This window comes from Enoplosus armatus, chromosome 19 (genome assembly GCF_043641665.1).
Source record: "Enoplosus armatus isolate fEnoArm2 chromosome 19, fEnoArm2.hap1, whole genome shotgun sequence".
In the NCBI taxonomy this organism is placed as follows: Eukaryota; Metazoa; Chordata; class Actinopteri; order Centrarchiformes; family Enoplosidae; genus Enoplosus; species Enoplosus armatus.
The window spans coordinates 10,728,322-10,753,151 of record NC_092198.1 but is presented as its reverse complement, the minus strand read 5'-3'; the positions used below and the strand labels follow the sequence as shown (position 1 = coordinate 10,753,151).

The 24,830-nt window shown below is 42.3% G+C and overlaps 1 protein-coding gene across 2 annotated transcripts; it reads right to left on the bottom strand.

Annotated features, from left to right (window-relative positions):
• Positions 1-162: 162 nt before the first annotated feature.
• map7b (microtubule-associated protein 7b) lies at positions 163-24,787 on the bottom strand. 2 transcript variants are annotated; one of them, XM_070925676.1, is made up of 20 exons: positions 20,201-20,369; positions 13,250-13,414; positions 13,086-13,163; positions 12,254-12,417; positions 10,920-11,037; positions 10,391-10,492; positions 9,832-9,942; positions 9,083-9,178; positions 7,633-7,752; positions 6,402-6,574; positions 5,259-5,398; positions 4,694-4,935; positions 4,460-4,610; positions 4,183-4,351; positions 3,988-4,092; positions 3,854-3,904; positions 3,732-3,765; positions 3,477-3,603; positions 3,201-3,385; positions 163-2,057 (listed from the first exon to the last, which is right to left on the bottom strand). In XM_070925676.1, the coding sequence occupies exons 1-20, from the start codon at positions 20,367-20,369 to the stop codon at positions 2,047-2,049; spliced, it is 2,511 nt and encodes an 836-aa protein (XP_070781777.1). In that variant the 3' UTR covers positions 163-2,046. The 2 variants fall into 2 exon arrangements, with proteins under 2 accessions (XP_070781777.1, XP_070781779.1); XM_070925678.1 differs by lacking the exons at positions 9,083-9,178; positions 10,391-10,492; positions 20,201-20,369 and adding an exon at positions 24,726-24,787 and having other exon boundaries at positions 6,402-6,550.
• Between the last annotated feature and the right edge of the window lie 43 nt (positions 24,788-24,830).

The following is a 24,830-nucleotide window of genomic DNA, read 5'->3' as shown; positions in this document are numbered from 1 at the left end:
TGTTTGTTGGTAGTTGTATTGTTTATGCTAAAATAAATGTAATGTACAAAATATTACATGTTTACAACGTGCAGTGTAATTATTTTTTTAATTTCCTATTCTGTATTTTGGATCAAAAAAGGAAGACAAAATCATTGCAATAACACATCAGTGAATAGGTAATCAATTCAAAAAGTTTTATTTACTTGCCAAACAGTTCGGCTGCAACAGTTTTACAGTGGTTCAAAGATGTCATCCCACAGCCCCTCTGAAGGAAAGGGCTCGTTAGTTGTCAAAGCCTTGTGGTCAGTCTTCGTAAAATATATCGACCTTTAAACATCATTTATAGGATATCTATGTATAATGTCATTTACAAGTGATTTTGCTTTTGTTAAAGCAAGCTAAGTCAAGTTACCATGTTGATAACAGCGTGCTGTGTACTACTGGCAGAGACCAGCACTACATAACCAAGACAGGTCATCTTTCTGAAGTTTCCTTCCATTTTGGTGGTCCTGAAAGATTTGAACAAGGAGGAAACTTAAGTGCAAAGTTAGTTCAGTGTTTTACTTGAATCTCTCTCATCTTTCTGTAGTGAAAAGCTGTATGAAGGACCAATTGTTTGACATTACAGCTCTTATATGACGATATAACAGACAGGCTGACATAACATTTCGTCATAATCTTTCACTCTTAACATAAATCAAGAAGAGGAAGCCACTGGAGACTTCAGGCATGTTGCCAGAGTGCCAAAGCTCATGCTGGGAATGCATATCTTCATTTCAGTGAGAATGAGTGCAGACAAGTCACCTCATTCTCTCCACGATGCGGTAAGGCAAAGGAACATCAAAATTAGCAGCATTTCTTCTTAAATCCTTCATCAAAAAGATTAGATTATTTCAGAATTAACATCACCAGCAAATTAATTTTTATCCATTTTATATTTGCTAGGCCAAAACAAAAGTCAACCTCCAACGCAAGGTGGCTAAGCTACAGCGTCGTCCTTCGTCGTCCTGCTCACCGGCTGAGTTAGACGGTGTGGCAGGACGAAGGATGCAGCACTGATGGGGTAAAACAAATGAAAGGGCAGGTCTTAACATAAAAGCTTTTTTTTTTTCTCAATTTGAACAGAAAGCGAAGACAGGATGAAAACGAAACGAAGAATCACATTTTATCTGTACAGCAATTAAATAAAACTAAACAAAAAAATAATTAGTTTACACCCTAATCCTCAGTTGTCTGAGAGAACAGTATTTTCATTTTCTCATTATTTAACTTAAACTCCATGATGCTGCAACGCCCCTGCCTCACCCCAATAATGACCTCTAGTCTTAAACACTGTAGACACAGCAAAAATATATTACATTACATGACACTTTCCTGTGGTCTTAATACAACTTCATGCGCTGATATCATTCCTATATCTCATCTCCTCTGAAACATTTCAATACAAATGTTGAGATCATGAGGTTCCAGTTAAAGAGAGCAGACGCGTTAATGAAACCATGTAATTCGGAGACTGTTGTGACATAACATCACGTCATTACAGTGTTCTACAGCAACAAAAATAAACTCTTCAAGTATCATGGCTGAAGACTTACCAGCTGATCTCATTACATCATTATTAGTCTCTCATTCACACACGTACACACATACACACACACATCACGAGAGTCACAAGGTAGAAGAGGCATTCAAAGCCCTCTTGTGACTTCAGGACATTCACTTCAGAATGAGGGGTAGTTAGTTGGGGCTGTACTCAGAACATTACGACCGAGTGTGATCATGGTCAGAGACAGAGAGACTATCTGCTCCCCAGAGAGTTTGTTGAGGGACACGTAACTTCTCTCTGGCGTTGCTTTAGGGAGATCTTTGGAGACGCCATCTTTGGGAAATGGCTGCGGTGCTCTTCTGTCGCGGGAGGGTGAGAAAGTGAAACCCTCCGGAAGGGTCTGGCTGTGATGCTGCAAGTCCTTCCTTTGATTCAGTGCAACAGGTCTGCGTTACCTCTCTCTGACCGTCTCACTTCCTGTCTCTCTGGGTGTGGAATCATCTCGGTCTAACAGGGCATCAGGCAACATCTAAAAACCAGGGGGGAAACAAAAAAAGCAAAAATGTCAGTTGTTATGAAGGCTAAGGTAAACTAAACCCACCTCTTGCTCTAGCTTGTCCTTGTGCTAACCACAGTTGTGATAAGTAGTACATGTGCTGTCTGGTGGAGGTCACTACTGTGGACTGAAGGCTTTGCTCTGTATTTTCTAAAGTAAGGAACATGTTCTAGTCCTGCGCTAAAGCTAGTTAGTCCAGCACATTAATGCTACATACCCAGTAGTACTTAATTACTAGGATGATTTGATTACCGCCAAATGTCTGTTTTCACCTGGTTTGATGGTGTTGTCTTAATATTTAACACTATTTTAAGTTGCTCTGGATAGGACCATCTGCCAAATGTCATACATGTAAATTTAAATGTAAATGCAGCCAACTTCCCATTTCAACTGATAATGAGGGTGCAGTCTGCAGAGCAAAGAGGAAAGGATGGATGAAAAGCAGAAGGAGACATAGGGATTATGTGTGATAAACTCATCTGAGAACAAATAAAACAGCTCTACTGTGCCTCTGGATTATGTGTGTTAAAACTATAGACCAGAATAGAGAACACATTGTACAATGACACACCTCCACTTTGTCTTAACAGGGTAGATCTGTGCTCACCAGTCATAATAAGAGGTCACATGTCTGTGTCCTCCAACTCTGTCATCACTTATTTATTGCTTCAATATACAAAATCAGTTAAGGAGGTATTCTACTAGTTTAATGTTGCACTTGCATAAAGTTGGGGGACATGAGAGAGATGGTCTAAATCAATGCAGCAAAGGCAGTGATACCCTCACTTTTAGTCACTAGTGTGGGTCAAGCTCCAAAAACGTTGGATCCTACATTTCCCATAATGCAACTCAATAGCGTGTGCCTGGTAAATGTCATAGTGATGGCATCATCAGGGTTTTTTTTCCAGGGGCTTTGAGAGAGCGCCCTCCAGAGCCACAGGAGACAAAATACAACGTTTTTCACAGGCTCAGTGGTAGCTCAGTAGTTTCCCCTTATGCTGTTTAACAACTTCATCAGATCTTCGACTTCCTCTATAACTATATCAAGAGAACAAATATAATGATGATGACTAATGAGAGAAGCAGGGGCAAAACAGAAAGAGGATGCTTATTGACCTGGTCCCTGCTGGGCTGATATATCCTCAACTCCACTTAGAGGCTTTAGGAGACCGTTCTCCCTGAAGGCTATGACAGAAACTCTCTCCTCCTCCTCCTGCTGCTGCTGCTGCTCCTGTCCCTCAGGAGGCGACAACCTGGAATGTGAAGGCAGGACAATCACCTCTTCAAACTCCCCGTTCTCCCTGGAAAAAGGATGGAAAGGAGAAGTTTTTAAATGTTACCCTCATTACAGTCATGGATATCATCAATGTGACAAATTGACATCATATTTACCTCTGGTCAGGATGGCTCAGTGCTGTGGTGTTGGGGTCAGGTTGGCGACCGTTGCTGTTGCTGTTGTGTGTCGGTGACACAGTTGCTGCCACAGTCGCTGCAGATGGACTGGGAGCGGCAGGGGTCACTGATGATGAGAGAGAACCAACACAGCAGATATATTCCAAGGATAGCCAAAGTTATATTCCTGCAAAAGTGACATGTATTCATTTTTCTAAATAATAAAAGAAGGTACACAAGTATAAATGAAGTTACCTGCATTGTCTCCGTTCCTGTTAGGAACAACTTTCTAGAAATGAGAAAGAATATAAAGAGAATGAACACCAAGGAATAACACAGATTCTCCATGGTTAGTCAGATCACACGTTAGCCTTTACCTTCTCTGCTGTGTCTGACCGTCTTGTTCTCTTCATGATCTCCTCCAGACGCTGGTGAAAAACAAGAAGCTTTTACATGCACTGAGTATGAAGAATATTATGAAATATTACATGTGTGTGTGAACATGCGTCACCTTTTTTCTCTCCAGGCGTTCAGCCTCCTCTTTCTGGAAGTGTTTCTCTCTCTCCTGCCTCAGTCGCTCTGCCTCCTCTCTCTGCCGAGACTCTTCCTCCTCTTTCTAACATGCAGAGTTTTATTTTATTATGAGATTGACAGACTTCTTGAGTAATATGTTTAGTCTTCAGTTCATTTATCCACTTTCTCTGACCTGTTTCTGGAGTCTCTCTGCCTCCTCTCTCTCTTTCTGAAGTCTCTCTTCCTCCTCCTCTCTTTCCTCCTCCTCCTTCCTTCTCCTCTCCTCCGCCAGACGCTGAGCCTCCTCCTCTCTCTTTGCTCGCTCCTCGGCCTTACGGCGAGCCATCTCTTCCTTCGCTAACCTGTACAGACACGCAAATGAATCACGGCCAAGAATGCAGACAAACAAATCTTCAGTATTATCCATCTCCTGTCTGTCCAGATCCCATACATGTATTTACATAGTGTACCTCGCCTGCTCCTCCTGTTGCCTGCGCTCCTCTTCCTCTCTCTCCCTCTGCTCGCGGGCCAGCCGACGATTCTCAGCCAGGATACGACCCGCCTCCTCTCGATCTGTGGTGCCTGCTGAGGGCTTGTAGGTTGGAGGACTGCTTATACTCTCTAGAAGGCATTAAATATTACATTTTTACCAGTTTATCTTGTAATAAAACTGGTGTGAACAGGGTTTGGGAGTGGTAACTGACCGCTGGCTGCTGATGGTGGTGCTGGTGGTGTCTGCTCACTACTGGTCTTGTTTTGACCCAGTGGCTGAGGTCGAGGCTGAGGAGGACTGAGCATCTGCTCTTCTTCTTCCTCTTCTTGGTCTCTGGTGGGTTGGGGGCTCTCAGGTGTGATCCTGAAAGGACGAAGGTTTCCAGGGTCCTCTGCCCCCGGTGACTTAATCAGCTTGGGGGTCGGAGGACGCCCTGCTGACTTTTGAGGAGGTCTGTGTGCAGGAAGAAAAGCAGCATTTGGCTACAAAGTACTGGCCAGAATAAGACCAAATGTGATTCTGCTGGTTACTAGTGTTTAGCAATTTGAACAGTTTTCATGAAACTTTACCGATACTTATCAGCCATCTTACCTTCATTCATAAGTTTTAAAACAAGCATGGCATGAATAATCATAACAGCCCTAACAGTAATACTCGCCCCAAACCTTTCAAAGCTGTTACACCCTCTTCCTGCTCCCAATAATCCATAACTCCAATCTGTCACAAATCTGTTTATGTACCTCATGTCCTCAGCTATCATGGGTATGTTCTCCTACCTGCCAGGAGAGGGCGCTGTCACTCTGCTGTTCTTCTTGCCTGGAGAAGAGGAGCGCTTGTTGGGGGGCAAAGTCAGTATGGGAACCAATGGGAGTGACAGGTTGCTCCACGACTTCCTGACATTGTCGTGGTCCTTCTGCTATTGGTGCAGGAGATGGAGGGAAACAAAGAGATAACAAATGCTCATTCAATCAGGACCCAGGTGAGCCAGCAGCATAATGTCTCTTCTATAATATAATAATATAATAGCTCTTCACAAAAATGTCCTGAGCAACACACACAGTAATCAGGTGATACAGAAGGTTCCCAGACACAGGTGCCCTACTGACAGCAGCAGAAGATGATCAGTAACAGGATTAGACTCAGACAGCCTTCCTTTGGCCGTGCATAACCTCTGGCATCAAGCCATGACACCTTAACTGTTGCCAAGAATAAAAAACAACCAACTCACATGGCATTTATCATCTCTTATGTGTAGAGGATGATACAAACTGATTGTAGTTTGATATGCAGGGGACCAAACCCTCCCTCACGTAACAATAATATCTAGACATTATGGCACATAAATGGTATAACTGGTATATCGCTGGTATGCAGGATTGGGTCTAGGTTATGAATGCGTTTGTGGTCTATGCATGTGTCTCTGGGTCACTGTGTGGAATATAAAGTACAGAAGATGCCCTCCCTCTAAGACCTTAATGGCATAAGCTGTGACACATCAGCAGACAGATGGACAGTGGGTACAGTGGTGTGTGTGTGTGTGTGTGTGTGTGTGTGTGTGTGTGTGTGTGTGTGTGTGTGTGTGTGTGCTTCACAGATACTCTGATATATTGTGTCTGACTGATCTGGGACATCATCCACATGAGAAAGATGAACTAGAGCAAAAAGAAGTGAATCATTTGTGTGTATGAGCATTGTAAAATACCAAAAACAGATAGAAAAAGGCACCACCATTGTGCACGCACAGGCTCACAGAGACAGTAAATATGCCAACATCGAGAGTGGATTATTATGTGAAAAAAGTATTTGCATTTGTCACGGCATACATTTCAGACAATATTGCAGTTGTCTTACGTATTGAGAACACATATTCTCTAGATACTCAATAAAAAACACAGATACTGGTTGACGACATGACCCACCGGTGTGGTGCCGGTGGTCCTCCTGCGGGCAGTCTTGGAGGAAGACGAGGCCGTCTCCCTACTGAGGCTCCTCTCATGGCTGCGGCAGTGAGGAAGCGGCTGGGCCTGCAGGGCCTTGAAGGACATGGAGCCCATGGGGTGGCAGGACACTGAGCGAGGACACACAGGCATGGCTATGGTGATGTATGTACATGGGAGTTTGGAGTGTTTTGAGGAAGGTATGGATCAGCGTGGCGTGAGGATTTATGGAACATCAGCAAGGGTTTGGATAAAGAGCAGCATGGAGCGAGAAATCAGGAAGGACAGGAAGGAATGAGAAGGGTGTAAGATGAATTAATAAATGGAAGCCGTGAGTTTGGGAAGACCAGCGGAGGAATGAAAAGAAGGAAACAGAGAAGAAGAGAAAGAAGGCATTAGTGCTACTGATTGAAAGCTCAACTGCTAATATACTGCAACCATCACTTGGGAAAATATATTCATGTTATGCTTTCAAGAGAAGGGCTGATTGGCTAGGTTAGAGATTTAGAAAAAGAAAAATGTGACAACTTTTAAAACCACGACGCAATATGGAAAATGTTCCATTCGCTTTGTGCCATTACACTTAAAGGCATCTAGACAGGAGACGTTTGGCAAACCAATCCCTGCTCTAAAAGGTCCCAGTGTTGGAAGCATCTCCACTTTGTAAGACTTTGTCATTCAGTCGGAATTAGTCCCAACACCACTTAGAGGAAGTGAGCATGCGCCTTCACACACTGCAGACAATGTTGAATGTAAAAAAGTGTGCAGAATTGAGAAAAGCAAAAAAAGATGCAGTATGATGTGTGCAGGTCAGTGTGAGTGAGTTATTGTGCATGTGAGCATAAGAGAGTGTGATTATTCAAAAACCACAAGACAAAGAAAAACAAACTTCCTTTAAGCAATGGAAAGAGGCAGAAATGTGTGTGTGTGTGTGTGTGTGTGTGTGCGAGAAAGAGAGAGAGAGAGAGCTTTGAGTGCCTGATACAGGCTGGTGAAGGAAGTTTCAGACGGTGTAATGCTTTAAGTCTGGCCAAATCTCATTAACATCCGAAACTGTTCTGGTCAAGAGACCAAAATATAAACAGCATAAATACTTCCAGCACTATGAGCTGTGATTCCCAGTTTTGCGTGTATTCGTAAACATCCTCTGTTTTGCTCGCTACTGACCATAAGAGCCAAGAGGGGTCTTTCATGTGGGAAGTGTGTATGTTACCTGTTTGCTCTCCAGACAGACTCATGGCACTGCGGCTACGAGCCAAGTAGGAGTGTGTTGGCTGCTGCAGGCGGTTCACCACATTGCTCTCCCATGGCGTCAATGGAAGACGACGCAGGCCTGAACACACACACGTAACATTTGAGATTTGATAATAACTAAAACTATTTACTGCCCACTGATTAGCATGAGCAATCAGTCAAAGAAGATTATAAATGATGCATAATTACTGTATGTGTTACCCATTCCTTCCCTCGCACTGCACAGCCGTGTACGCGAGAGCTAAAGTGAAATGGTAACCATGCACAGGCTGCTATGTTACACCTACACTTGCATGCGCCAGTTTGTTAATCATGAGAGGAAGCAAACACCCCGGAGTGAAGCACACAACCAAGAGCAAACACAGGGAGGAGAGCATTCAAATAAACAGTGCAGAACAAAGCACATACTGTATCACAACTGCATTTTAAGAAAATGCTCTTAATTTAAACTTGCTTCAAGAAATCTATGAATTAATCTGGCAAATAATTCAAGAAGTGCCAAAAGCTTTTATGCAAGTCAGTTAAAATCTTGGGCCATGCAGGGTCCTTGGTACCTGTGTAGGAACGTTGGTATATTGTGCATAATGTGTAGGTCTTATTAACCAGAAGTGGGCAATGCAACAGTTAATTAGTCTTCATGATAACCTGATTTGCCACTTAAAAAGAGACAAAGGACAGTTTATCAGGCAAAACATGCAGCACAGCTCACTCTGATAATGAAGCAGAGTACAAGGTCGCAGGTTTCAGAGTGAGGGGCAAAGATGCAACCGGGCTGGAAACTGTGCAAAGAAATCAGAGTCTCTAATCTACACCACTTTGTATTCTAGCAGTGAATAGTTTCAGAGTTCCTGTCACACTTTGTAAAGGTGTGATGTCTCTCATAGTGTCTGTTTTGAGGGTGCAGAGTTTGTCTTGGCACATGATTACTTTTTAGGTCTATAATTATTAAGTACTTCCAATTGTTGAAATGAGGGTGTTGATTTGTCAGCTGGGATAAAAACAGCCTACAGTGTTCCCACAAAAACAAAAAGATTATCCTGCAGAGGATTAGAGAAAGGGGTCACGCTAGAGGGGGAAAAAAATCTTGATCCATCTGATGAAACACACAAAAATGCAAACACATGCACATACTGTATATAGTACATGCCATTAGCAGAGTGTGGGCACTGGATTTGATTATCATATTGTTAACATTGCAGATCACATCATTCTGTAAAGTAGAACTTTTCTATTCTTCTTCTATGAAAGGACTATCAATGCTTTTCAATTAAAGTGAGACAGTACGCAGGGTATTCACTTTTCTTTTTGTTTGCAATTCCTCAACAGTTTCCAGTCCATGATCTTTTTGCTTAGCAGCGTGCAACATATAATATGAGGGACCAAACTGCAAATAAATTCCCAGAAAACACCTGTGTTTTTGTGCTGGGTGGCCTTTCCCTGGTGTAGGCGGGGTTTGGACTGAGCTTTGTTAATGACAGGAGAGGAGGCTGTTCTCATCTGTAAGCCTGTCAGCAACATACGAACATCAAACAATACATGATCCAATTGGTAAATTAGCACCTGAAAATATATATACTTCAAAGAATAGTTTGACATTCAAAGATTTATGCTTATTTGCTTTCTTGCCGTGACTTCAGACAGCCTGAAAACCTCACGGTGATGACAAGACCGCAACTTGTCACTGATACACTACAGTTTTTGTACGGATGAAACAAACAAAATATAACTTGTTGAATAGGGAGCTTTAGAGGTGCTGGTAGGCTACCTTTGTTACTTTCGCACAGAGCCAGTCTAGTTGTTTCCCCCTGTTTCCAGTCTTTATGCTAAATTAAGCTAAGCTAACTGTCTGATGGCTGTAGTTTCATATTAATCGTACAGACCTGGGATTGGTACTGAACTTCTTCATCTAATTCTCTGCAAGAAAGTGAATAAGTGTATTCCCAAAATGTTCAACTATTCTTTTAGAATTCTGTTTTTGTCCATATTAATGTAATTTAACCCTCAATTTAATTTAGTAAATAAAAGAATGAGCGCTTAGACTTAGAGTCTAACACACAACAAACACAAATGATATAAGATGCAGCCAAAGGCAGACCATCACAAGTGGATACAGTAATGAATAATATTGGCGTTTGTGTGTAATGTTCATCTTCATTACCTCGGTCTGGTGAGTGTAGGAGTGTGGCAGAGGAGTAAGAGAGGCGCTTGGTAATAACAGGGTCTGTATGTTTGGATAGATTCATCGTGGACACTGAGCGCCTGTCAGCATCTATAAACAAGTCAGAAACATGATAAAAAAGCAAATTAACAACATATTGCTTAGGTGGACTTTAAGACTGAGAACGGGGGAAGAAAGGGAGAGCTGGAGCCAGCAATCTCTCTTTGAAGGGTTACTCTAGTCTATTTTGGTTAAAAACTACAAACATGTTGCTAAGGGGGAAAAATATTAGAGAATGAATTAGTGCTAAATGGGTCTTGTGTCATCTAAAAATGAAGCTAAAATGGTTTGAATGAATGATCCTGTGTCTTGGGATATACGTTCAAGTGACAAACTGGATTGCTACATGCAAATAAAACAACAAACACTAATCATGCCATTCACATTGGCCTACATTTACACTAATGCCAGTGAGCTAAAAACTGTGCTTCACAGTTACAGTGCTAGAGCCAGCGGTCTAACACTGGCTGGCTAACTGACTCAGTGCTATAATATTCACATTGGGAGGTCATTCCGTATCTGCGGTAGAGACTGAAAGCACTCTGCATGTGCTCCAGTCCAGCAAGGTCGAGTGGATAGAGGAAAGCCGACTCGACAAAACCTGGACCAGGAGGGGACAGGACAATGCCAGAGAAACAAAGAGCAGAGAGGAGATAGAGGGAGATCGAGAGAGAGGGTAAGAGAGAGAGAGAGGGAGGGAGAGGCAGAGCAGGGTGTGAGTCAGCAGTAACAACAGAGGGCATGGGATCTGAAAAGTTCAAATACAAACATGGCAGAACAATACTGACACGCAGAGGCAGTCAGACATATTTACACAAGAGACACACTGTCACACATCAGGGAGGTGAGATATCAAAAGTATTCAATAAACCTGAAAGCACTGGTTCTTTCAGGAGGAGAAGTGGCTCAACAATACTTTGAAAAATTCAAACCAACTGGGAGACTGTAGAGCACGACTGTAATGACTGTGGGAGAGAGCTGTGAGTTTCTGCAGGTACTGTGTGTATGTGTGTGATGTGTGAAAGTACCGGCTGGTGTGCTGGGAGTGTTCGTTTGCAGTGCCCCTCCCCAAGACCACCGGTTGGGCTTCTGTCTGGTTCTCTGGCTCCTCTCCAATGTCCGACGTATCACTGCCTCATGACGGGCCTTCAGCCACAAAAGCAACGATGACAACACGGTCACATATTCAGCATTACAAAAACAAAGTACCTGGCAGATCAAATCTAAATTGTGATTATGCAACATGCACAAAATGAAAGCAAAACCACAAACTTGTCCTGACAAGACATTTTATAGGCTGTTGTAATGCCAAAAAGCATTGCAGTGCATTGGAACTTCTGAAAAAATGAGTAATTATAAGTATTATTAGAAAACTAGTCTGGTGGCCTAGTGGCTAGGACCTTTGTTGCATATCATGCCACAGCATCCTGTCTTTATCTCTACTGTTATTATTAAATGGCAGAATGAAAAATGCATTTAAAAAGTCTTTTACTTTTTACTTTAAAAAAGTATATTCCAAACTTCATTTAGAAATGTAGGAATTTTGAGCTAGATAGGTAGACCACTAGGCCACAGGGACCTTTTTAAGTTTTTTTCTACCCTCTAGGAAGATATGATGTTGCAATGTCATCAACATGTGCAGCATCAAAATCATGTTGCGGATCTCATCAGTGTCCAAATGTTCATTAAATCAATAATCTAATTAGAGCCTGAACTCACTGTAAAGAGATTCACAAACTACTGACCAGGAAACCTGCAACTCTTATAATAAGACATTACATTGACATTCATGGCTGCAAAAAAACTCAGACTAAACCAAACTCCACTCAAAAATTCTTAACTTTTTACTTATTGTCTTTTTGTATCTTTGTGGTGAGTTATGAGGATACATTTTCTGTATGTTTTGGGGCGTGCTTGCTTGACTGACAGACTGACTGACTGCCTCAGCCTATCAAATTCAGCCATGGTGGTCGCAACATGCTCTTCTCGCCTCATCTCCAACCACGACTTTTAGCCTTTGACAAGATTTGTATCTTATAGCTTTAAAACACCTGAAATCAAACCCAAATCTAAGCTTTAAAACATCCTGTCAGAAAGCTATGGCATGACATCCCAACACAGACACTATGACCATGTTCCCCTACAGTCTATGATAGGATGTGTGAGTAAAACGTGTGCAGATAGGAGTTGGCAATAAAGTTCAAACTCCACCTGACTAAAGAGTGAAGGAGCATAGAGCGTGTAAATGGTTCACTAAAAACAGATATTTATGAGCCTGTTCATCAGATCTTGTAGTGAAGGTGTGCTTGCATGTGAAAAGGATCATAATGCACAGGTGTGTACAGGAACAAGTGTATGAGACCTTGTCTTCCTCTAGTTTCTGCCGTCGTTTCTCCTCCACGGCAGCCCGTCTCTTGTCCTCCTTTATCCTCTGCTCCTCCAGCCTTCTCCTCCTCTCCTCCAGATGCTTCTCATAGTGCTGCCTGGCTCGCTCCTCACGTGCCTGCCACTGGGCCTCCTTGACAGCTGAGGAATGGTGCACGCATGCACACACACACAGTTAATAATGATAATAATAGTGTTTTCACATGCTCACACGCAAAAAAAAATACAACCACGACAACAAGTATGCATAATCATATGCACAAACACATGCCACATGGACACACACACACAGGCTTATGGCAGCAGTGTGATGGGTCAGCTGTAGATCATGTGACTAGGCTTTAGCTCTCAACACAAAGCAAATCCCTCAGCCCCTCAGCTGGGGCCAGAGGTATGACCACTGTACAATACTGTGAACACAAACGCACTTCAGCAATGAAAACATACAAACACTGACAGGCCATGACTTCCTAAAACCCATCTGTTGCGGTATGTCACAAACACACACTCCTACAAAAACACACATTCAAAACACTAGAATCCCTAAACCCTGTCCCATGGTCTGACCCATTATGTAACAATGGTGCCATGGCAACGGGGGTGCCTGGCTTCAGACTTTATGTAACAACCAGAGAAACGGGCACTTCACTACAGCTACCAACCAAGTTCAGTCATGATGTGTTAAAGCCTTCTACACACTAACATACAGTCTACTCTCTGTCTCTCACACACACACACACACACACACACATACACACACACACACACACACACACACACACACACACACACAGTTAAAGAATACATACCGTTCTGTTTTTCACGCTCATCCCGGCGCTCACGGGCTAACCTCTGTTTCTCGTCAATCTTGTTGAAGAGCAACGAGTCTGCAACACAAACAACTGTTAAACAGCAGACTACTCTACAGCTCTCACATGAGAGAAATATTTCCCTGTGTGACAGCGGGATTTACCTGTTTTGGTGGCAGCATTGTTACTGGGGCTGTTGCTGGTGGTGGTGCGAGACGGTGTCGGGGTGGGGGTCAGGGTGGGAGTGTAGGTCTGCCCGGAGCCCGAGGAGCCGGGGCGGGTGGCTGAAGACGCTCTGCCATCCTCTGATTTATACTGGGAGTAAGACGCTGGAGAGAAAGACAAACCAGACAAGTGTCAACAACAGTGGAAACACAGAAAGAGAAGCCGAGAGATGCACAAAGAGAATTGTACATCACTCACAAAGCTTTAATGACTTCTCATGCCAAAAAATCTGCATGAATCACCCCCAGCTGGAATAAAAGTTTTATACCCGAGTAAAATTCATCAATTCAGCAGCATCCTCCATGAGGAACATCAGATACTTCCAGTGGTACACTTCCAGACAGGCTGAGGGGCTACAGTTCCCCCACCCTGTAACTATACACCCATAAAACATTTGCCAGCCTCTTCAAATGGGTTATGATAGTAGTTTTTGTGACTTACACAAAAAAAGAGAGAGAAAAACAGTATGCAAGTAAAAGAGAAATTGAACAAGGCAAGTTATGTGAATGAAAAATTATTGATTAAGAGGGAGGTGACCAAACAACTGTAAAATAAACCACCTTCAGCCTGACCGTGTGCATGTGCTGCCTCTGCTGTATTCTCAAGCTCTGTTTTTGGCAACATTTAGGGCTTCTGCAGTGTAATACAATACTGCGTTCCCTGTATTCTCACATGTAGTGTGTTGTGTAGTGTTTCCACTCAGCTTAGAGGGAGGCTATCATTAATGGCACTATCAGGCTCTGGGTGACTCAGCACTTTCAGGTCAGCCTCCTGGACACAGAAAACAGAGCTTAACACTGAGCCTCATGCAGAAGCAGATGGGCCTGTCCCAAATGTTCTAAAATGACAACATGCACACACTGCTGTGCTTTGGGGTAAAAAGCAGGCTTAGTTAGTCAAGGACAATCAGTATAAGGGTGAAAGAGGTGCATACTACATGCAGAGGTATTGTGAATGTGCAAAATAAGTGCTCAACACCTTCTCTGTGTGGGTGTGTGGTGAAGATCTCACTCTTTAGCTGAAGACTAAATCAAATCAGTCCCTCTGACCCAGACTAAATTAACAAACTACATCACATGGACTATGAAATAGCACAAGGTACACACCCTATTCTACATTTTTCTACATGGTTTCTTTATCGTTTCACTTCAGTGGCATGTTAGCTCAGTAAGATAATTACTGATGCCGGTGGGCGAGAGGAGCAAAGTACAAGATTCATATCCACAGCTACAAGAGGATTCTCTTACACCTTTATGAACAAGCTCAAGTGCACTTTGCATTTAAATGTAATAATCAAAACTTCAACTGCATCCTCCCTTTTTTGCATAATTAAATGCTACCACTGACTTTCCCCCTCCGCTGAGTTTTACATGATCAGTCCGTGTGATATTTATGGTATTGCGATAATAACAGGGCAACAATGACACTTAAGTGTAATCCGTACTGCATTGAGCCACGTGGGTTATACTGTATACTATATCTATTAAAACTACATGATATTTGTGCCATACACAAATATTACTCCAACTAAATTCCAGCAAATGAATAATTTATTTTTATTTTTAGGAACAGATAAAGGCCTAGGATGGACCAAACATTTGTGTTCCTCTTAATGAAAAATAAAACAGTATGTTTGATGAAACAGTCTTAACTCGAGGTACATTTAATAGCTTTTTCCTGGCTTTCAAATGCTTTCACTGCCTTCATCACAGTGGACAGAGTTTGCACAGTAATGGAGAGTATGAGATTGTGTGAGAAACTCTCTTTCCATTTGCAACGGTCTTTGAGTTTACTGCACTTCTGTGCCTCTGCAAAAGGCAAAAAAAACAAAGCATATTATTTATTCATTTATTTCTACGCTGTGTGGTTTGTGATGTGGCATGTTATAAATCTAAACTGCCAATTCTGTCTCCACCCTAACACATTAAGATGTTTTACGGTAATTTACAAAAGGACGTGCTGGACAAAGGCGTGATGTCATAGCTGCAAAGGTATTGCATTTCACCGTCTATGGGACATCCACAGAGGTGTGTACACAAGTATTGAAAGGTTTACCCTGCCTCAGGTGAACCAGCCTTGGAACTGGTTTCATAATGGCTATTGTTGTAACAGGAAAGACTGGGCTGGGACAGGTTACAATAATGTCTACTGAATATATTCCTTTCCCTAAAATCATTTCCCTTAGACAAATGATTAGCTCATTGAGAGAGGGGTACATTGTGCTGCAGTCAAATAAAACACAGGAAATTTGTGAATGACTTTCAGGTAAGCACCATAACAATGTAATGGGTTAAAATGTTCATCAAGCAACTTCCACAAGAGGTCATATGACCATAAATCTGCATGAAAAAGACACAACCTGGTATAAAATAAGGAGCTCTTTCCATTTCAGCGAGTTAACTTCTAGTGACTGATCAAGTGGACCTTCTGACAAGCTGAAGCTGCTATACAATAAGCCAGTGGTGACAGGCTAAGGGCACAACCACTTTCCCTTAATTTGACAGCTTGAGCTGGAGCTCTTCACTGAAAAGAGCTGGGAATGCTCTAAAAACAATTCCCTTCTTTAAAAAGTCTGGCACAGAAACACAAAGACACCAAGGAGAACAAGAGGGACAGAGACAATCAGGGACAGAGTCAAGAGGAAGAAAAAAAGGTGTTTCATTTAAAATGAATGATAATGAGCAATTCATAAATATAGCATGCATGCATCTAGCATTGAAATTAGTAATCTAAATACCCACTCCCACAGAAACTGGCTGCAAATTATTCCTGTGGGAAATTTGGATCTCTGCAGCAGGAAGTAGTAACATGACACATCAACAGTATACATATGACAAACAAGGGAATAGCAATGACAACAGGTGTGTGTGCAAGATACAAGGTGGCCCATATTAACATTACTATCATATTTCACCAATGTTATTTGAATAACAGCCAGACATCCCCCTATCAAAGTATCTGCACATATGACACACACTATAGTCTGTGATAAAAGGTATGAACTGAAGGGCAGTAAATGGATGTCGAATGATGTCATGTCAGACGTGTGTGCTTTGCATAGCTCAGTTTCCCAGACAGAGCCTACCAAACAAATAGAGAGCCATGAACTGGGGTTGTCCTGCATACAGAAGAGGTCAGCTGAGGTCAAAGGGCATCCTGTGGCTGGGAGTTGTAGATGAGATTTGGCTATACTTCTACCCTAAAGAGTGAGTGACTTAAATAAATAAAGGGTTATGGAGAGAGAGACTGGACCAAGTATACAGAGATGAATGCTTTGAATACAGGATGAGACTAGGACTGATAGTAGTTAATGAAACTCCATCAGCCCTTTTACTTATGTCAGTGTTCAACTTCCACACTTAATAAAAGCTAACCAAACTATATATTTCTACATCATCTCTAATTCATCTGCCTTCACATCCTCTCTTACAACATGGTTTTGCAGGGGCAAAATGGCGGATTTACGGAAAGTGTCGCATTTTGCTTCAACCGCTGCACTGTGTGAAGGGTCTCACCATCAAGTGCAATCCTTTAATATATAATGTGGTGGACTTATTACTGATGCAGTTGTTTCCTCCTGCTGCCTCGTCCATCTGTTGTAGAGGTCATTAAACAAACCTCAATAAGCAGCGAGCATATTTACTTGTGCGCACTAGACAGCCACTCAACAGCCTTTGCAAACACACAAAAGACTTTTATTTGGAGCAAAGGGCTAGCTCCCAGTGATAAATGTCCACCACTGAACCTAAGAAGATCCTGACCACCTTTTTCCACCCTTACACACGAGCTTCGTCAATACTTTATCAACAAAGAAAATGTGGAAAACTACGACATATTAAGAGGGCTTCACAAAACAAAAGGTGCAACAGTATTGAAGTACTGCATATTCTTATATGAGGAAAAGAAACCAGATAAACTCCCCAGTCTAGATTGTATGTTTACTGTTTATAGTGTAGTCCTGTATGTTTTTAATATTTCAATATCTCAGTGTGTTTAGGGTTTTCAAATCCATATTGGGTTGACAGTGTAGAATTCGTACCCCTTCTGATGCTTGAGGACTATGAATAAATATATACATTTTGACCCTGAAGTGGATGTAAAACACCCTTAACTTAAGGCTGAAGGCCTGTTCTTTAACCTCACAGTCATGTTTCATTTCACATCCAATGTGCTGGAGTAAGGAACCAAAACAAAACTGTCCTACTACTTACAGACTGCACTGTACTCTTCATTTCCTACCATACACCTTGTTCACTCTGTGCCGATGTATCAATGCTATGCAGAAGTCCTGGGATCAAATTGCAAGTCTTTACCTGGATTTTGGTTCATGATTCCAGGGGTGTCAATCCCAGGATGGGACCCGTTTGACCCCTGGCTAGCGTCCCACTCCGACTAGTCGGATTGGAGGGCCAGAATCAACGTTCTTACTTCCTGAAAACATCGTACACAGTGGAAGATAAGCTCGAATCCAAAGTCCATGGTGCAGTGAGGGGAGCAGTGAGGAAAAAGCAAAATGGAAAAAATTCCAATAAACCGAAAAAGGGACCACCCAAAACTCTTTTCAGAGTAAAAGGGAAAGCAGGAAAGGAGAAAGAGAGAGGGGTCAGCTTTGGTCACTGTCGTTGAGAGCCGACTGAGTGTGAGACAGGTTGTGGCGACTCTCCAACCCCCATCCTTTTGTCCATAAGTGTGCATGTTTATGTGTGTGTGTGTAAAAGAGACAGAGAGTGAGACATAGGGAGAGTGTGACTGTTTAATCTGCCCCTCCCCTAGTGCTAGTCTGTGTGCTCCCCACCCCCAATCTATCTGCATTCATTGGCAGTCAGATTAAATGGTCAGAGTTAGCGATTAATGCTGTGCTGTCCAGGCCAGTGGGTAGCAGGCAAGCACGCTGTGTAGCCCCAGCCTCCCCTGCCGCCTGAGAGGATTAGCCGCTGCTAATGCTAAGCTAAACGCTAAGCTCCAGCCAGCAGAGAGGCAAGGGGGAAGGGGGTGGGAGTCCTCCTCTCTAGCCCCAGGTCAGGCAGTCAAGCCTAGATAACAGGTGCCTGAGAGGAGGGTGCTACTGCATTTGCTGCACATGGCAGGTACAAGTTTCAGCTCAGATGATAGGAGGTATGTCTAGAGTCACTCACTATGGCTTTTGACAACAGGGCCATAAATAATTGAAACTGCTGTCCAATATTGATAGTTTGCCATCTCTTCTTCAAAATGATTGAGTTTGCATCCAAATTGATCCGAGATGACAAAGTCAGAGATTAAGCATCACTAAAAAAAACACTCTCAACTCATCCAAACTACTATTAACATAATATATCCAACCAAACACTGAAGGCCAAGACATGCTTTTTTTCATCTCTAAAAGCACATTAAAGTCCATCAATGTCTCTGACATGTACACTATTCTTGATAAATCAAAAGGTACATCTTACACAAAATGACTGAATGCAATGAGTGTTTGTTGGCTATTTAGCTTAGCTCATGCGTTTTTATATTATATAGCTAGTGCAGACACAGGAGTCACGTTAGTTTAGAGCTGGGAGACTGTATTACTAAAACTATGTGAAGAAGGTGAAAATCATAAAAAACTTTAATACATTTAATACTCACATTAATATCTGATCACCTTCCTGTCTAACAGAGTCAAAGAACAAACCCTTCCTCAATCAATCTGTTACACAAGTTAAACATTTCAATAGCACTTAAAATAGGTGCTAAACTAAACAGTTACTTGATTGCATCAAAATAGTGCCACTGCAAACCTACCAAGCACTGCTGACTTAACTTAACTACTTTACAGTATATTACATTTCTGTTTTTTTACGGGCAACAGTATGCAGCTGATTCAGAAGGACCCTGAAAATCTCAGTTTTCTCTCTATATTCTTGTTCGTTGACCCACATTCTATCCAGTGTGTAATACTACAATACCCATAAAACATTGCCCATAGCTCCTCTTAGTTCACTACTAAGGCTTCAGAACCTAATCCCAAATCAGACAGAAATGGGTTACTGAAACCAAATGTCCCTGGAAATACAACACGACAACAGCAGCTCTCGTCAACACTGAATGGAAAGGTATGAAATGAATGAATAAACATATAAATATAAATAAATCTTTTACTTTCAGATTTTTGAAGTTCTGGAATAAACCCAAAACAGCAAGAGAAGATCAGTTAAAAGTTTGCACATTTTATACCTGCTGTGACTGCAGACACGTTGTGTCCTGTTGACTGACCGCTCTGCTTACTGATGCATTATAACCACATACACGTGTGAAGTGGACTGCACCTTCACTCTCATCTACTGCCCTTGTGTTGACCCAATCTTGCCTTGTCAGCTGCCCCCCCCCCCCCCCCCACCACACACACACACACACACACAGTGCTTTCTCATCAGACTTGTCAGCCACCTGTCTCCACATGGTTGAGCTTGATGGGTTAAGAGGACTACACCTCTGCAAGAGCAAACAGCACACACACACACACATACAAGCAAAACACATATACACGCAATCACACACACACACACACACTCACTGATACATAGCAATGTAACACAATTACTTCCTTGCTGTATAGCTTACTACAAGATCCTGACACATGTATTCATCATTAACACCCTACTAAAAAAATACACATATACACTTTAATGCTCCACAATTTCAGAAAACGTGTCTGCTCTTGTGACTCTCCAGAGACTGGTTAAACATCTCTGCCCCAGTTGCCTCTCTGTCCCAGATATTAATGCCCTCTCTCACACACGCACAATTTAATAGTTTAAATGAAGCTCAAACAGCACAAAGTACTAGAGCATGCAGAGTCATTGTGCTGTCCACTTTACACCCGTCAGTTTCCCTCCAACCTTTCCGTCCAACCTTTCCATCCATACCTCTTTTCTTCCTCCTGCAAGCATTTCTCCGTCTCTGTCCCTCCTCTTCCTCAGTGATGGTAAAGAGTGCCGGGATGGCTGAACGGCTGCCTATCTTCCTCAGCTTCCGCTTGCCCAACGTGCACCCACATCCACCTCCTCCTTGTTCTTGTCCTTTACTCTCTGGCATCACCTGCCCTGTTGCTAACCCTCGAGCCCCTGGCTAACTCACCCAGCCCCTGCCCATCCCACCCTGCAGTGATAGGTGTGGGGGGGGCAGGCTAGTGGTGGATGCCAGAGGGTGGTGGTGGAGGGGGTCACCCCTAAAAGCCTTCTTCTTCTCAGTAAAGACGTAGATAGCTAACAGCTAATGCTAACAGCTACTTCCTCTGGCTGCACATTGCTGCTCTGTGTCTGAGGCAGCAGAAAGAAGAGAGAGGAAGAGAGAAGGAGGAGGACAGACCAAAAAAAGCAGGAGAGATGGAACAAATTAAAATATACAATGTGCTAGATGAGAGTAAAGGGAGGCAGTGAAAGAAGAGTAAAGAATGAAGTGCAGAGAGATGATGAGGGAGTGTGTGAAAGAGAGACAAACAGAGCTGCTCACTGTGCCAAGTCCATACTGCCTACGATGGCAGTGCCAGGCATAGAGACAGAGTGAAAGAGATGGAGTGTGCAACAGAGTCTGAGGATGAGCTCTTGTAGTCTGGCTTAGAAAAGAAGACTTAATCCACAAGTCTGGCTCGGTCGAGGGCTGGAAAAACACTTCTCTTGACTCTTTCACTCTTCGGGAGATGCTGCTGTCACTACTGTTACTGCAGCCCCCCTTTCCCCTCCTCGCCTCTCTTTTGCTTGGCCTATTCTGTAAATGCAAACTTGTCATAAGAATCACATCACACAGGCACTGGCTGTACAGTACACACACACACTGGCCCACTGATATATGGGTAACAGAGGGCAGAAGGGCCGTTAAAATATTCAGTGCGAATCCAGCGGTGGAAGGTGAGCCGGTACCGGTAAAGGGTTTCCCTGACAACAGCAGCACATGGACCAATGACGCAGCGGGAGAGCAGAGGACAGGCACACTTTAATGTAATGCACGCGCACACACACACACACACACACACACACACACACAACTAGGGATGCACGTCTATGCACATACCAAACCAAACAATGCAGTACTGGAGCTGCCTCTGTGGAAGGGGTGTGTTCATAGAGCACATGGTATATGTCCCCACCCCATTCACTTAAAGAGCCATCAGCTATTTCATGTACCACGGTTGTACAGCAAAATATGGACATTTTTCCATTCATGTCCTGCTGGTTCTTTAAAAGAATAGAAGTAAGAATATGCAGCACATCAATATATCTGATAAGTATTATTTTATTGCAGTTACACTGCAGTAACAGAGCCTTAGTTGTGTTTTATTTTCATTTCATACACTCACACTGCATGTGCAAACACACTGAACCCTGCAGAGACACATAGTAGGGCAGGTTAAATGGAAGGGAGGGAGAAATAATGGGGGCAGTAAACTTATAATGGTTATTACAGGCCACATTATTTGAGGCCTGTCCAATGCAAACATCAGCTTGAACAACCATTACTAGCCGCATGTGCTTGTGCATCTACCAAAGCAAATAACACACGGAGATTAAACAACCAACATTGACAGTTTGAAATCTTCATGCCACCATGAACCTGTGGCTCAAAACAGCGAGGCCACAAAATGATTAAACACAACCACTGATAGGCACCTTGGCTGAAACCCATTACAGGTGCACTACTTCTTCTAGTGGCTCACATTTAGGTCAACATTTGCAAAGAAAATAGCCTGATACAGACTATTTCAGCACAGATTAGTTACTATAGAACACATCCAATATATAGGAATTCAGGACAAGACTTGCTGCCTCATCTCCTTAGGGAGCACATGCTGTACACACACATATTCATGAAAGAGCAATCTGATCTTTGTCCCTGCAGGATAGAGTAATGCTGTAATCCAACACTCAGACTTAAACCGGATAGGCTAGGCTACACGCCCTTCTCACACCTATTGAATATGTGTATAAGAGACACAGACACAAGAACAGATGAAATATATTGACTGTTCTATAAACAGACACATTTAGCAATGCAAGTAAATTAGGTTATTGTTACCTCCACACAAGAAAATCCTACTAATGAGATGGACAAGATGACCGAACAGAGGGGACAATCCAGATGAGGAAATAATATAATCATGGTGGCAGGTAAAGAGGGGCTGCAGGGAAGGCTGTTCTCGTCAATCTGGGCATGTGGTAACAGTACTACTGTGACTATTGATAATACAAGTGTAACAATGAGCAGAAAGTCTCAGGGCTCAAGACCTGAGACTTTCTAAATTCAAGACCTCAGGCAACTCGGTTGGAGAAAAGAAAGATGGCTGTAGGCCAAACACATCGGCAGGATAAAACAAGAAGATGTGTAAAAGCTGTCTAGGGAAGGGAAGAGTATAGAGGTAAACTACAATACATTCACAACTGGTAACATGACCACAGCAGCTCTGAGGTGTCTCGCAGTAGCAGCCAGTAAGAAATCAACCTGTCAGCTGATATAAGATAAGATATTAAAACTGGTTTTGCCACCAGGTGAGAAAAGATATAGGAAGCATTTTTGCGCAGGCATATGGGACAACTGTTGGATGCCACAATGGATGTAGTGGATTGTGTATCTTAAAGCTCACAGCAGCATGGGAATATCAAATAAATCATTCATATGGAAGGACATTGTTTATGAATAGAACTAAGCTAGAAGCAGAATTGGAAAGCTTTAAAGCGTCATGTTATAGAAAATGGATGCCAAGAGTTTGCATCAGGGTAATATTAGACTAACATAAGTAGGTAATCATGGGAAAACTGAAAGAAAAAATAGTGACTCAAGAACAAAGCTGCAACAGTAATGTTAACATATTGAGTCTAACGTTTGTTAAATATTGTTTGTCATTAAAAGCTGTATGTTTTTTTTTCCCCCTTTTAGTCTGCACTCGCTGATTAAACTGCAGGTGAGCTGCCCTTTGACCCTAATACTTCAACTAATCACATTTTTAGGAATTATTGCGTAAAAATGTGAAATTGTTGTAGTGTAACTGCAGGGGACGTTACATCCAGGTGAGCTGATCGCAGAGTCCTCTGGAGGTGTTGTGGCCCTAACTCAACAGATCTTTAAACTAGACTGTAAACTAGTTCAACTCCTGAAGTAAACTTGATTAGACTAACCAAACATGTCACACTATATAATATTTACAACCAGCACATTTCCTTGAGAAAACATGTTGAGTTAGCTAACAACCATGCAGAATTTATAAACTGAATTCATGAATTAAATTATTCATGCTAAACTCACGTTCTGACCAGCAAATGTCACTGATTTCCCATCATCATCCCATAGAAAAATTGTGCAAAAAAATATGATGAGGATTCAACAAGTTAAACACTGAAACAAAAACAAAACAAAAAAAAAAAATATATATATATTCCCAGTCGGGAGTTTTAATTCACAAATCGCACAAATTTCAACAGAGCATCTAATGGCGGAGCATCTAGTGTCAAGTTTTTTTTACCAAATCAATAAAGTTAGACAACTTTGGCACAGTCAACACTGATCAACATTGTATCCATAATATTCTTGTTTCTTTGCTTTTGGCGACATCTCTGGTGATAAGTGGCCATTGCTTTGCTCTGAACAGCAAATTATTAGACGAACAGCAAATTATTACACTGACAACAGCTCACACACTGTCAAACACACCACCATTTCATTTGGCTGCTTAGGTTTTCATATAAGTCTAACATATTGAGATTAAAATAACTTACTACCAACTAAAAGTCTAACAGAACATTAAATTAGATAAAAAGCGTACTGTAGTGAATATATGAGTGGCCATTTTCGGCCCTAACGTTAATAATAAATGACGACACCATAAATTAGCAGTTTTTGTAACAGGTGTCTGTTTATCCGGCGTTAAAAGAAAAGTTTGGGTTACTTATAAGCCAGTCCAAACATTGCACACAATAAAAAATGATTAACAAAACCTGTAAAAGCCAGAGAACAAAGATGTAGCCTAAAGACACATAAAGCTAGCTTCTACCATCCCAACAACAACTGTTCAGTTCCATTAATTCACCTGTCACGTCAACTGACGGAGCATTTCGACGAGTTGACAAAATGTCAGCAACAGGTGTCTGCCAGCGCAGGGGGAGCTCAAAATGTCTATCAACAACGACAACAAAGGTAAATTTTGGGGGGGAAAGTGTAGTTTAGACAACAGGTCGTGTTTAATAAACGTGAAGTAACCGGTTGGGTGAGTCGGTTGATAGTTAATCCCACTCCCGTGACCGAGCTCCCAAGTACTTGAGTCTGTCTGTAATTCAGCGTCAGCGTTCAAACACCGACAAAATCAACCGAAGCCCCTCCGCGGATCACTGCTTTACAGTTTAGATAACAGTTACTGCTCCAAAAAGTTTGTTTGAGTAAACTTTTCTGTCGGTATGAACTCACCTTGGGACTCGGGAGGAGATGCGTCGCTGCCATCCTGGTCCGCCATTTCTCCTGACGTCAGCTGAGAGGGATCAACGGCAGGAACCGGAGGGACCTGCTGCAGTG

Coding starts and splice junctions, on each gene's coding strand:
- map7b (XM_070925676.1), bottom strand. CDS start 20,369: ATGCCAGAGAGTAAAGGACAAGAACAAGGAGGAGGTGGATGTGGGTGC. Junction 6,575..7,632: donor TCTGTCTGGAGAGCAAACAG/GTAACATACACA, acceptor ACATCACCATAG/CCATGCCTGTGTGTCCTCGC. Junction 4,936..5,258: donor ACAGCGCCCTCTCCTGGCAG/GTAGGAGAACAT, acceptor TCCTGCACACAG/ACCTCCTCAAAAGTCAGCAG.